The sequence below is a fragment of the Sinocyclocheilus rhinocerous genome, unplaced genomic scaffold (genome assembly GCF_001515625.1).
Source record: "Sinocyclocheilus rhinocerous isolate Xijiao unplaced genomic scaffold, SAMN03320098_v1.1 scaffold257, whole genome shotgun sequence".
NCBI lineage: Eukaryota > Metazoa > Chordata > Actinopteri > Cypriniformes > Cyprinidae > Sinocyclocheilus > Sinocyclocheilus rhinocerous.
Window position 1 is genome coordinate 198,141 of NW_015634026.1, and position 15,115 is coordinate 213,255.

Here is a 15,115-nt window from a genome sequence, read left to right on the forward strand (position 1 = left end):
CCTACACAACACACACAAAAAAAAAAAAGATTTATAAGCAAACAGCAGCATCATAAACAGGACGTTTCTTCAAACCGGATTCATAAACCTGTGTGTGGGTGTATGATGAAGTCTTCTGCTCCAGAACCGAACAGGGAGAACTGGATCTGCGCGTTTGCACCCGCGTCAGCGTCTGTAGCTTTGACCCGGAGGATTTGCTTATTTATGGCGACGTCTTCAGACACGGACACCGAGTACACGGCCTGCAGGCACAAACACACTCATTACAGAGCTCAGATCAGCTTCAGGCTTCAAATTCAGGTTGGCTTGTGCTGTTAAGAGTCAAGAGTTCTTCTTTGCTCATGTTTTCAGAGCGAAATTAAAATGTTTTTAAAACACTAAGATCTGCAGGAGTAATTATCAATTAACTAACTGTTTTTGACCTTTGAAGGCATATTTGAATACTTGATTTGAACATTTCTGGCCATCGCAGGTACATTCTAACATTTAATTCAGTCATTTTTGACCATTACAGGCACATATGAATGATCTGAATTGATCAACTTTGGCAAAACAAGCCCCCACCTGACAGCACATTCAAATGTTCAATTTAAACATTTCTGGCCATAATATATACATTTTAACATCTGATTTGAACATTTTCCACCATCCCACAGTATATGCATGCACAAATATTTGACCCATCAATCTGAGCAAATGTGCATTACATTTTTTTTTTTTTTGGCCATTTCAACATTAAATCCGATTATATTTAGTCATCATATGCATATCTGAACATCTGATTTGAACATTTTTTGGCCATTGCAGGCACCTTCAAAATAATCAAATCAATCATTTTGGCCATTATAGGCATGTATGAAAATCTGATTTGTTCGTTTCTGGCCATCAAAGGCACATGCAAACATTTTTGGCCATTGTAACCATATTCAAACATTAAATTCAATCATTTTAAACTATCATATGCACATAATCTGACATTTTTGACCATCGTAGGTGCATTTTAAATATTACATTTAATAATTTTATTAATTATTAAATTATAGATAAATTATAGAATTCCATTATAGACATGGAAGAACATCTGATTTTAACATTTTTGGCCATTGCAGGTGCATGCAAAACATTCTGGTCATTGTAGGTACAGTCAAACACTCTCGATTCAAAGGTTTCTGGCCATCATAGGTACATTCAAGCATTTCTGGCAATTACAACAACATTCAAATGTTCATGTCAATCATTTTTGGGCATTATATTGAACACCTGGTTTAAACATTTCTGGCAACCACAGGTGCATCATAGCAACATTCCAACATTCAATTCAATCATTTTTGTCCATTACAGGCACGTATAAACATCTGATTTAATCATTTTGGGCCAGCATGGGTGCATTCAGACATTTTTGGCCATTGTGGGCACATCTGAACATCTGATTTTAACATTTTTGGACATTCAAATGCTTTTGGCCATCTTAGGCACAGTCAAACTCTCAGTGTAATCATTTTTTTTTGGCCATCACAGGCATGTCTGACAGTTTGAATGGAATGTTTTGGCCGTAATAGTTGCATTTCAAGCCTTGATTTGAAAGTTTTTGGGCACATCTGAATGTTTGGTTTTGGAATCAACGTGTTGCAGCGCAAACATTTTTGGCCATTTTAGTTCAAACGCAACTATAATCCAAAAACCTTTAAAGATTTCATTTATGTTTAAAGGCTTTTGGATTATAGTTGCATTTTAACTAAAATGGCCAAAAATATTTATGTACATTTATGCACATTTTACGTTTAATTTACCCAAAAATGGCACACTTCTAATGCTCAAAAATCTAAATAGACAGCTCACTAAGCTTTTTTTTTTTTTTTAAGTTTTTTATTTTTGGCGTTTTATGCCTTTTATTTAGATAGGACAGTACGTTGACAGGAAGCAAAGTGGGTGAAAGAGGGGGGTGGGGTCGGGAAAGGTCCGCGAGCCGGGACTCGAACTCGGGACGCCCAAAGCGCAATGGCGCTACATGTCGGTGCACTGCCCACGAGGCCATCGGCGCCGACAGCTCACTAAGTTTTGAGGCTCAACCCAAATGCCGCCTGCTAAACAAACTGGCCTGGTTTTCAGCTTGACCTTATTTCAACAAGGTCATGTTTTATGTTCATAGATAATTTTCCCTGTACTTCTTGGCTGCAGTAAGTGGACTCACTGGTTCCAAAAATATTCCTGGCTTTGGCTTGTCATGTTTACCATGTAGATTTGAAACTGTCAAAAAAATGCACTAATTAGATTTTTAGCCAACTGAAAGAACAGCAGGAGAACCAGCTCTGACGACTTCTACATGTTTCCCAGAATGAACTTTAGTGTTTTAACTCACCGGGTCACAGACGGGGCTGTTGTCGTTGGTGTCGATGACCATGACCTCTACGGTTGCCGTGGAAACGTGGAGTCCGTCTGTCGCTGTGACATTGATGAGGTACCGTTCTTGTTCCTCGCGGTCTAATGGTCGTTTAACGTACAGTTTCCACTCTCCCTGAACCAACCCCAGAGCAAACACCCCTCCTCTGTTACCACCTACACAGACACACACACACACACACACACACAAGAGATTAAACCGGACAGTTACTCTCTCAATAGTCAATTTAAGTAGCAATAAAATCCCCTACCGATTGTAACACAACACACGCTCACTTCCAGGATTATCTGCAGTTTTAATAACCTCCATTAGTCCTCTCAATGATGGCATACTCATTAGTATGAACTATAATAATCAGTTCTTTATATTCACATTTAAATGATCAACACTGCCATCAATTAGGTCCTCATAACAGCCTTCCTGATCTATCGCACGGTCGGCAGCCGTACCTGGCTCATTAGGACAGGTCATCTTTTAAACCTCAAGCAGACAGAGGTGGAAAGAGAGAAAAAATGAGAACGAGAGACGAAAACGACTCTATAATCAAAGCAGCCGCGCTGACAAGCATCCAATTACTGTACACTCATAGTATCAACACACGCTGCCTTATTCATCTAATAAAGAGTGTAATTTAACTCAGCTGGGGGCTGATAACACAGAACAGCTTCTATCAGAGACGCGTTAACAAAGGCCTGGACGCCTTCCGACTCCTTTTCTCTCATCCCACGCTCTCGCTCATTGGCTTGAGGGAGTGTTCAGCATGACTTTCATACACTGCATGCTTTTTCTGTGCTTCATAAGCGACAGCTTGAAAACTTTAATTTTCTTGCTTTTTTTTTTTTTCATGCACAGTGGCCTCAATGTATTTGGGCACTTAAAAACTGACCCTACTTGTCTGAATGCCACCACATTATATAATAATAATTAAACAAATAATAATAAATAATAAAAATAAAAAATAAAATGTTTACACGTGTCATAAGTAACACAGTAATCAAAGGTGTTGTTTATCCCAGTCAAAATCTCATGATAGGCTATTTGATATTTTTCAGTGGCATAATGCAATATACAGTACTGTAAATGTTTGGGGTCAGTACGGTTTTTTTTTTTTTTTAAATAAATTATTACTTTTATTCAGCAAGGATGTGGTAAATTGACTGCAAGTGACTATATGCGCTTAAATGTTACAAAATATTTATATTTCAAATAAACGCTGTTCTTTTGAACGCTATTAAAAAAAATGTATCACTGTTTCTAAACAAAATTAAGAACCACAGCTGTTTTCAGCATAATAATAATAAATGTTTCTTGAGCCGCAAATCAGCATATTAGAATGATTTCTGAAGGATCATGTGAAATGATGCTGAAAACTCAGCTTTGCCATCACAAATTAAATTATATTAAAAAATATATTCAAATAGAAAACTTATTTGACCATGTAATAATATTTCACAGTATTACTGTTTTAACTGTATTTATGATTTAATAAATTCAGCCTCAGTGAGCATAAAAGCCATCTTTTAAGAAACCCATAAAAATGCAATTTGGAATAGAATGCAATCAGAATTGTACTGAATTGCATTACACATTAAAATACAAAAATATGGCATGCATATAATAATACACATATATAGCTTACAGTTGGTCACACAGCACTGGAAAATCAAAAAAAAATTTTTATTTTAATTGTCATAGTTGGTACAGTACTTTATCTAGTCACACACAGACCTTATAGGTTTGAAAATCAACTATCTATACACATGCGTAAAACATCTCTCTCAAACAACATATTTCATTCTTCTTGTCAACCAATTAAACTCAACTGATGTGTTTCCAACCATTTACAGTCAGTTCTGGTCGATTAGTGTTTCTGCAGTGACCCTTCACCTTTACGAGGCAGCAACACGGAGAGCTATTTAACGGCTGTTAAATCGTAGCTGTTACGGCGGGGATATTCAGCGCTATTGTTAAGCTGAGATACACAGTGCGCTGGTCTAACATGGTTTAAGATATCCTTTATGAACCTTTAAACGACTTTCAGCAAAGAACCTCTAAATAAAAGTTCAAATTATCCAATTAACCACCATAGAGTAACTGTTTACTGTTTAATTGCTCTGTTGAACACAGCAGTAAAATACCCTGAGAGCTGAATTTACCCACAATGCTCTTGCTTCCTAAAGAGAATAAAGACATTTGGGTAACTCAAATCTGTTTGTATATTGGTCTCTTTCTTTCCCTCCGGTGTGTATTATGATACGGTGTGCAGTTCTCTGAGCCAGTTTGTGCCGCTGGGCTGTGAGAAGTGTATTAGAGTCTGTCTGACCTTTGAGTTTGTCTTGAACTAGAGGATTTAAACGTTATGAAAGTGTGGACTGTAGGGAAGGAGACTGAGAGAGAAAAGGAAAGAGACTATTCTCAGTAGATCACATGGCAACTAAACAAGGGCTCGTGTCACAAAGTTTACATGCTGTGGGCTACGATTTAATTAAAGGGATAGTTCACTCATTTTTATGAAGTTGTAACGTTGTTTGACTTTCTTTCTGAAGGCTGCATTCTTTTCAATGCAATTACAATCAATTCACTGAATATTTTAGACTTTAAATGATAATAAAACATCACAAAAGTGGACCAAAAGTGCACTTATTAACATTGATATAAACAATAGAGAGACTTTTTATATTTATTCATTTTCTTTCTTTCGGCTTTAAAAGATACAAAAACATCATAAAAGTGGACAAAAACTGTGAAATATATATATATATATATATAAAAACACACACACACACACACATTAATATATATTTAATATCAGGATAGATAGGTAATATTAAGAACTATTTATTATTATTTATTATATTTTATATGCATTTATACTTCAGTTATTTTTAAAAAGTAAAATGTGTACCTTGAATGCACTTTTTGAAGTAATTTTTATCCAAAGTGTCTGCTAAATGCATAAACGTAAATGTAAAACGATATTTAGATACGGCAGAGAGAGACAATACTCAGAAAACAATCCTCGGTAGAATGTACACCAACAATAAGCAACTAAACAAGTTCCAGTATCACAATGTTTACTTTAGTTTCAATGCTGTGGGCTGTAATTTAGTTAAGAGTCAGAGGCTGTGTGCTCGTGTGTGTTGTGCGTGGTAAATCTTGTTAAAAACACTGCTCCTGCTGGTGGCAGCACAGTCTAAATCATGATCACAGCATAAAGGTTGAGCTTAATCGAAATTCTGTTCAGGCCGAGAAGTGTGCTTCTTTCTCTGTGTGTGTGTGAAAAAGCATGAATTATAGAACAAGGCAGCTCCCTAATTCAATGTTATGAGTTTCTGAGCGCCTAATTTACAAGTGTGTACTGCTTAGGAGCATGTGCAAGGTGTGTATGTGTGTGTTTGTGTGTGCAATCTGCTCCTTGTCACCAAGCAAGGTGTTCAACACTGGCTGAATATAAAGGTATATTTAAAGCTGACTGAGCTAGATGCTGATAAGAAGGAGGTTTATATTTGCCCTTTTCAAAGACGCTATCCACCTAAACTACTGCTTTTGGAAATGTCACTGTATTATGTTTCGCTCGTGAAGTGATGCGCTTCCCCATCGCAAATCCCACCGGTGTAATTTGCATGCAGTTGCATCACAGCTTTAATAAAATCCTTATAAAACGAGAGTGGTTTTTCTCTCCAGCAAGAAGTCATTCCGTGTCCTCCCGCAAAATCCAGCTAGTAGCCCTAGAGCGAATAATCCATTATCAGGAGAGGATGAATGAGGTGTAATTGCTGTGGACTTCTGACATTCCATAATAGCGTTGTTCTACATTATGCTTACATGCAGAACAGGGTTTCAGAAAATCAGGCTATGTTTAGATTGAGAGCACACAGGCATACACAGAGATACGGTACATGGCCAACAGTATGCGGACACTTAAACTATTTGTGCTTGTTGAACATTCAAAACAATGGGAATGAAAAGGGAGAAAACTTCTCTCCGTCTTTCTTTATGGATGATTTTCTACTAAAATGTTTGTCTAAGGAGACTGCATGGCTGTCGCTCGCACACGTAAATTGTTGAAGCTGAAATAACCAAACCTGTCAATTTTATGCAAAAAATGACTAAAGCTTTTTTCACTAAAAATATTTAAAAATGCATCATATAGAAGGACTTAATTTTAGAGAATGTATCTTTTTAATGTGTATTTTGTCGTACTGCACTGGCGCATTTTGTTTTTTACTTGATTTTAATTTTTATACTTAAAACAAGTGAAAAAACTGCTTGTGCAGTACAACAGTCAAACAATATTATGTACTGTATATAGGGCTGCACGATTAATCGAATGCGATTGTCATGCGCATTTTGTTAGTAAAGCCGGTTCTGTAATCAGCAGGAAATCATCATCATGTGCTTTCAGATGGAGCAGAATTTACTACACATAGCCGTAGTTCACTGACAAGTTACGCAAAAAAAAATCGCATTTTATTGCGCGATTATGAAATCGAAGAAATCGTTCGCGATAATGACAGCTGTTTGCATAGCTTCTCAGTGAACTACGGCTCTGTGAAGTAAATGCTGCTCCACTGTATATATAACAAAAATGTACTCTGAAAGAAGTCTTAAAGCCATATTTTTCATTGTATGGGCCTAAAGCACTGAGACATTTTTCAAAATATCATCTTCTGTGTTCCACAGAAAAACTAAGGTTTGGAATGACATGCGAGTGAGAAAATTATGACAGGAATAAAATTTTTATTTGTACGGTCCCTTAAATATCTCATGTAGTGTTGCTTCTCAAGAAATGTAAATTATTTCAAAGGTTTATCAATATTTTAGCTATATATATATTAGACAAAAGAAGATTATTACGAACATTAATTTTTTCAAGTGTGGAAGGTCATGCAGTGTACATCGATTGTTTCAAAAGTTCTTACCTGTAATATGATAGGTGACTTGTCGGTTTCCAGGTGAGCTGTCGTTGTCCCGTGTGTTCAATACTGCCACCACTTCACCAGGTGCATCACTCTCACGAACACTTCCGTAGTAACGGGGCTGAAGAAACTGCGGTATGTTGTCATTGGAGTCGCTCACTGCTATAGTTATAGTTGTTGAGGATGACTGGCTGGCAGGATCTCCAAGGTCAAATGCCCAGACTGTAAAACTATGGGCAGGGCTCTGTTCATGGTCCAGCCCTTTCAGTGTTGATATCCAACCAGAGCTGCTGTCAATTGTAAAGTAGGCTCCGTGTTCTTCAATGTTCTCACCGCCAGAGCCACCAAGCAACCCAGGTGGAGCAAGACTGTAAGTCACCTGACCATTAGCTGCCCAATCAGGATCCAAAGCTAGTACTTGCAGAATCCTAGTCCCAGGAGAAAGACCCTCAGTGACTGATGCCTCGTAGTTATCTGACTCAAATGCTGGTTTGTTGTCATTGACATCTTGTACTTTGACCTCCACATCCACAGCCGAAACTGCATCCAAACGTCCCTGCTGCAACATTGCCATCACTTTGAAATGATAGGCCGGTGTCCACTCTCGGTCCAGTGCTTTGTCTAGTTTGATCATGCCAGTTTCTTTGTCAACCACAAACACTCCATCACTGTTACTCTCTGGAGTCTGTCCGATCACCGCTGAGAAGCTTACTGGTAAGGACGAGTGGCTAGTTGAGGTGTGTAGATGCACTGCTCCCAACAAGGAACCAATGGGCATGTCCTCTGGCACGGTAAAGGAGAACTGTGGCTGGCTGAAGGAAGGTATGTGGGCATTGGCAGACAAAACATGTATGTAGACTGACACAAGGGAATGCCTAACAGGTACCCCGCCATCAGAGGCTTTAACGAAAAAGGACAGTTCAGACCCACGCAAAGGGGAGAAATTGCCTTTGGTGACAACCCAGCCACTGTCCGGGTCAATGTCCAGAAGTTCAGTAACTTGCATGCTGGCTTCGCTGTACAGACTGTAGCTCACCTGTCCATTGGCACCTTGATCTAGATCCCAGGCTTGTACTTGCGTCACAAGGGTACCAGGTTCAACCTCGGACCGCATGCTTGCATGGTACTCCGAGGCGCCAAACTGTGGAGCATTGTCGTTCTCGTCTAGTATGGTAACCCGGACACTGCAATATCCAGATCGGCCACCAGCATCCACAGCCGCAATGGACAGCACCATCTCACTTCGTTCTTCCCGGTCTAGACGTTCAAGAGTCTTAATTTGTCCATTGCCATCAATACTGAACAAGTCCCGAGCGGAATCTGAGAGCAGCACATACCTCACATCCCCAAACGGTCCAGGATCAGCATCTTGTGCCCTGATTGCAATGACCTTTGATCCCACTGGTGCGTTCTCCTGTAAATCGGCCTCGTACATGCCCTGGGTGAACTGGGGGGCATGTAGATTAGCTCGCTCTACCCGAATGTGCACTTGTGCCGTACTGGTAAACACTCCATCGGAAACGCTTACATTTAGGGTGATGGTGGAAGGCACGCGCTGCATGCGTCGCTGGCCACTCAGGGTGAGGACACCGGAGGCGGCATCAAGCTCAAACAGCATCCTTTCATTTCCAGACACCAGGCCATACTTCAAGCGTTCTGCATCTGAACGGTCTGCATCAGAGGCCTGGATGCATGTAACAAAGTGGCCTTTTGGTGCCAACTCATTGATAGAGGCTTCATAGAGCAGTTGGTTAAATACTGGAGCATTGTCATTTGTGTCCGTGACATCGACTGTGACCCACACTTCGCTGCTCAGTGGGGGAAAGCCATTATCTGCTGCCTTGACAAGAAACACATAGCGCTGGATGGTCTCATGGTCCAAGGAGCGAGCTGTCAGAATTAGACCACTGCTGCTGTCGATGTGGAAGTGGTCGGTGCTGTTGGTGCGGTCTGGAATGATTTGGTACCGGACAGCTGCATTTTTCTCAGAGTCGCTGTCCGTTGCGAGAACTTGCAAAGCTGCAGTGCCAATCATGGCAGATTCAGAAATTACAGTTTTGTATGAGGGCTGCTCGAAGACTGGAGGGTTGTCGTTGACATCCAAAACAGTAACTTCAACATCCACTTCTGCACGAGCGCCTGTGAGGCAGTCCGTTGCTCTGATGATGAGTCTGTGGGAAGGGCTAGTCTCATAGTCGAGGGCAGCGATGACACTGATGACACCAGTGTCAAATCCAATGGAGAACAGTGTTCCTGGGTCACCGTGCGTGATTGTGTAAAGGACACTCTGGCCTTCAGGGCTGCTGGCGTTTATTCCCAGAATTGGAGTCCATATTGGTACGTCTTCGCTCACTTTCACTGAGTAGAATGGTCGGTCGAACACTGGCATTGCTCTGTTTACCACTGTGACGGGAAAGGTGACTGAAGAGGAAAGAGGTGGTGTTCCCATGTCACGGGCGAACACCAGAACCTGATATTCCACACTAGAGAGATCAGCCTCAAAAGCTCTCCGTAAGCGAAGCTCGCCGCTCAAACGGTCCATTTCAAAATGTCCCAGTTCATCCTGCAGAAAGTAGTTCACCTCTCCATTTTGCCCTTTGTCCCGGTCCACTGCTGTCACTCGAAATATTGCTGTCCCAGGCTCTGCTTCCACTTGCACAGCAGCATAGTATGGCAATCCAACAAAAACTGGAGAATTGTCATTGACATCGCTGACTTGAACTCGGACCAATGCTCTTGCAACACGGAGCCGATCTTCCTCACGGCCTGCTTGTACCAAAAGTCCATATTCCTCCTCCTCCTCCCTGTCCAAAGGGACTCCAACAGTTTCAATGGCACCGGACGTTGGCCTAATACGAAATTTCCCACCTGCATTTAACAAAGTATAACGCAGGGGTTCATTCAACTTGTTCCCTAGTGCTGTAACGACAGCAACTGTTGTTATGTTACCATTGTTTTCCTCAATGTTGGCATTGTAGGTATTATGAGTAAAAGCCAGGCCACTGTCCAGAGCCTCATGAACCAGGACAGTAACCAGAGCGGTACTGGAGAAGCGTCCGTCTGAAACACGGATGTTAAATCGAAATCGTTCTTTGCTAAAAGTACTGTTTCTTACAGTCAACAGTCCAGTGCTTGGCTCAATGCTGAAATGTTCTATGCTGCCATCGGTCAATGAGTAGGTAAGCTCTGACTGGCCATTACCATCGGGATCGGTAGCAAAAACTTGTAGGGCTTCCACACCTTCATAAGTTGGGAGCAAAAGGACAGCTTCATAGGATGCCTGAGAAAACTTAGGCGGGCAGTCGTTGACATCTTGCACCTCAATGGTGACTTCTGCAGGATGCTCAGCTGAGAGCTGTGGATGTCCACTGTCTCGGACGTTAACATGGAAACGGAATGTAGGTGTGGTTTCATGGTCAAGCTGACCAATTGTTCTTATTGAGCCAGTACCGGCATCTACTGCAAAGAAGCGCCTGGCAGATTCTTCCATTATCTGGTACACCAACAGGGCATTATGGTTGCGGTCAGCGTCACTTGCTCGTATGACTAGCGGTTGTCCATTGTCACTTTGCACAACACTGTTAAGCCCGGCACCTTCACTGATACTTCCATGGTACTGTAGCTGTTTGAACACCGGTGTATTGTCATTTTGGTCGAGAACTGTAACAGTTATTGTAGCATTTGAGGCCTGTCCAGCCATGTTGCTTGCGGTGACTATTAGCACGTAGGAGGAAACAGCTTCAAAGTCTAGTGTTTTCTGCGTAGTGATCACTCCACTGTACTGGTTGATGAGGAATGTCCGATGACCATTGCCGTGGCGAATGTCATAGGTAAGGGTGGACAGACTTAGAGCGTTCACTGTGATGACTGAAGTTCCAATGGCAACACCTTCTGATATATCTGCCTGATATTCACTTTGGGGAAACTTGGGACCAGCATTATCGGACAAGGTGACTGCAATTCGGACGACAGCTGTTGAAGACAATGCTGGAGAACCGTTATCCGTTGCTTTAACAGACAAGACGTAGTGACCAATGTTGGACAGGTCCAGCTCCCGAGCCAATGAGATGATGCCCAAAACAGGATCAATCCGGAAAGTGTTTCCTGTGTTTCCTAAATTGAAAAAGAAAAAAATGAGTGTAAGAAAAGAAAAAAGACCTTACAAATATACTGTATCAGCACACACATTATTGTATAAAAGGAAATGCATGTCATAATGCATTAAATTGTATGCATGTTTGCAATTATGTAAAGAAAATAGTCAAAAATTTGTACACATCTACATTTTTACAATTTTCCTGATTTTAGAATAATAATATTAAATAATTAAAATTATGAAATAAAAAATATGTTGTGACAAAACATTTACCAAAAATGTGAAGAAATAATAATAATAAAAAAAACTATAAATCCAAACTTTTTTTTTTAGATTCTTCATTGTATGTAACCATAAAAAATAAAATAAAATAAAATAAAATAAAATAAAATAAATAAATAAATAAATAAATAAATAAAATAAAATTATTGATAATGCCATATGTTAACACAAATCCAAAATGTAAATGTATTGTTTCCACATATGCTGGCTTAATGGTAGTCTCGTGTAGCCAGACCTTCAGACTGACGGCAGAAGGACTGAGAACCTTGGCCGCTTTGAATGGCCAAGGCCCGCCCAAGAGGCCATATGACTGACAGGTAAAGCAACAAATCACGTTTCGTTTTGTGCCACGTCATATTTATGGGCGTGGAAATGTTTCCACAATAACAGACTGGTGTGTAAAACTCTTGAACGTATTTTAAAGATTCTATGCCGCAAACTTTAAATTTTTCACACACTTTTGAAAATCCAGCATTTAGTTGATCGTGATAAGTGCTCATCATCACAGTTGTAAACACGACAGCTTTCTTCTTCCATGAGGGGGTTTGGCATCACAGTATTTTTGTTTCCAGGTGGAACGTTAAAGAACGCAACTCACACGTCTCCTAGAAATTCTGTATAATTTAACCAATCCGATGATGACTTCTAAACTCCTGAATTGTTTCCAGCTAAGTGTGCCATATGCATCAGACGTTCAGCCAAACTAAACTAAACTAAAAAAATAAAATAAAATAAAATATGCTATGCTAACTCATATGGTAACACAAATCCAAAATCAATTTTTCCAAAAGTTTTAAAAGATCATGAGACAAATTCATTGGAGTGTGTACAAACTTTGACAGGTAGTGTATGCGAGCGTGTGCATACCTGAGTCGATGCTGTAACTGATTTGTGCATTTTGGCCCTTGTCCTTATCGAGTGCAGTCACTGTGAGAACAGCTGATCCCAGTGCCGCTGATTCATACACCTGTCCATCATACATCACCATGGTGAAAAGAGGGGCGTGGTCATTCACATCCTCTACACCGATCAGGACACGAGCAAGGCTACGTCTGTACGGGAACTCTTGATCCTTCACCTAATATAGAAGCAAAGTAAAGAAGAAAGCAAGAAAGATGGAGACAAAATAAAGAGAGTGGTAGAGGGAAACAAAAATTAATTCCCTGTCTGAGACAGACAGCAATATCCAACACAAGAAAACAGCAACACACACACAAACTCATACAGACAAAACAAACTCGCTCACTGCCAGACGGAGTGGATAACATCTCTCTCCGGATTATAATAACACATTTCATCTGGTTGCAGGCAGCAGGAATATCCATGTGCTTATTAGATATGACACTCACTGTCTCTCACCCTCGGCAGGGGAGAGCGGAAACAAGGAGTGATACAGATCAGATCAATAATTAGATCACAGTGGAGAAACGACACAGGTGCAGACGACATTAAACTAGTGACGGCTGCCAAAGCACAAGGAGCAATCTCCTGTTCCTGTCATACCTGCACTCAAGCATGGAGAGCGTGAAAGAGAGACAGGAGGGAGGTAAACTACCAACACTAATCAAACGATAACTCTGCTGTTCTATCCATCTATCCAGTAAGAGACACAATGTGCTCTCAAAAATAAAATAAAATCAAATCAAATTTATTTGGTAAAAAAAAAACACATGTAGACTGTTTACATCTATTTATCTATGAAATGTTCAAGTCTTCATACTTTAAAACAAATTAAAGAAAAAAAAAAAAGAAAATAATAAAAATAATAAAACTAGAGCTTCCATTTCCTGAAAAATAAGTGTGAGTGGTGGTTGTTTACTGACCCAAGTCAAAATAATGGTTGGCAAAGCACTGCTATGCATTTCTAAAGAGTTTTAGTACATTACTATGTGGCTGATGCGGTGTACTGGTTGTGGTATTTTAATAATATCTATTTGTAGCAATCTGAGTTACCATGATTGTGAGGATGTGCTGAGTTCGGCTCTCGTGGTCCAGTCTGCGAGCCGTGTAGATGATTCCATTGTTAGGGTCGATGCGAAAGAGCCGCATGCTGCTGGGGTCAACGCTGCTCTGAAGGCTAAAGGTCAAACGGTGACGCTCGTCACGGTCAGACGCCAACACCTGAACCACCTCAGTATCCGGGGGCGTGTCTTCTGTGATTGTGATGTCATAGGTGGGCTGGGAAAAAACGGGGGCGTTGTCGTTGTTGTCCAGAACAGTAATGTGGACCTGTGAAAACAAATTAAAAAACATACAGGAAGTCAACATGAAATGTAATTTCTCAGTAGAAGTGTTGTTACTTTTAACTAAAACTAAACATATATATATATATATATATACTGTATACACACACACACACACACACACACACACACACACACACGCACACACATATATTCATTAATTGGAATGAAGTTGAAATAAAATACAAATATTAGATAAAAAACTAAAACTTAAAAAAAATATTAAATATGCTGCCTGGGCAACTCACTGAAACAATATAAGTTTCAGTTGAAATACTAAAATTACTAAAACTAAAGTGAAATAAAAATAAACTAATTAGAAAAAAAGTAAAAAAAATAAATAAAAAAAATCAAAATTACTATAACTTAAACTTAGCTTAAAATAAAAAAAATAAATATAAAAGCTAATTCAAAATGTTAACATATACTTGGAAGTTAACATGAAATGTAATTTCTCAGTACAGGTGTTGCTACCATTAACTAAAACTATGTTTGTGTTAATTGGAATAAAGTTGAAAGAAAATAACATATAAATATTAGATTAAAAAACGAAAACTTTAAAAAAAATAGATATGTTGCCTGGGCAATTCACTGAAATAATAAATAAATAATAATAATATAATAATATAAGTTTTTATAGGCTTTTTATAAGTTTACTAAAATTACTAAAACTAAAGTGAAATAAAAATAAAACTAATTAGAAAAAAATACATAAATTACCATAACTTAAACTAAGCTTAAAATAAAAAAAACTAAATATAAAAGCTAATTCAAAATGTTAACATACACTACAACAGTACAGAGGTAATACTAAAATAACACTGCTAAGTGCACATTCATGGTCCTATTGTGAATGATTCACCAGTAAACGTTATTACAAAACAAAGCAAAGCAAAGCAGCAAAGCAAAGCAAAGCAAAGCAAAGCAAAACAAAGCAAAGCAAAACAAAGCAAAGCAAAGCAAAGCAAAGCAAAGCAAAGCAAAGCAAAGCAAAGCAAAGCAAAGCAAAGCAAAGCAAAGCAAAGCAAAGCAAAGCAAAGCAAAGCAAAGCAAAGCAAAGCAAAGCAAAGCAAAGCAAAGCAAAACAAAGCAAAGCAAAGCAAAGCAAAACAAAGCAAAGCAAAGCAAAGCAAAACAAAGCAAAGCAAAGCAAAGCAAAACAAAGCAAAGCAAA

At 39.3% G+C, this 15,115-nt stretch overlaps 1 protein-coding gene across 1 annotated transcript in view; it reads right to left on the bottom strand.

Annotated features, from left to right (window-relative positions):
* The window catches only part of LOC107745210 (protocadherin Fat 3-like), a 150,907-nt gene that overhangs the window by 17,612 nt on the left and 118,180 nt on the right, over nucleotides 1-15,115 (bottom strand). The window contains exons 11-15 of the mRNA XM_016559067.1: nucleotides 13,652-13,927; nucleotides 12,566-12,776; nucleotides 7,324-11,433; nucleotides 2,360-2,556; nucleotides 89-242 (exon numbers count right to left, since the gene is read on the bottom strand). Of these exons, the coding sequence (XP_016414553.1) occupies nucleotides 89-242; nucleotides 2,360-2,556; nucleotides 7,324-11,433; nucleotides 12,566-12,776; nucleotides 13,652-13,927 (4,948 nt within the window). The remainder of the gene's footprint in view (nucleotides 1-88; nucleotides 243-2,359; nucleotides 2,557-7,323; nucleotides 11,434-12,565; nucleotides 12,777-13,651; nucleotides 13,928-15,115) is intronic.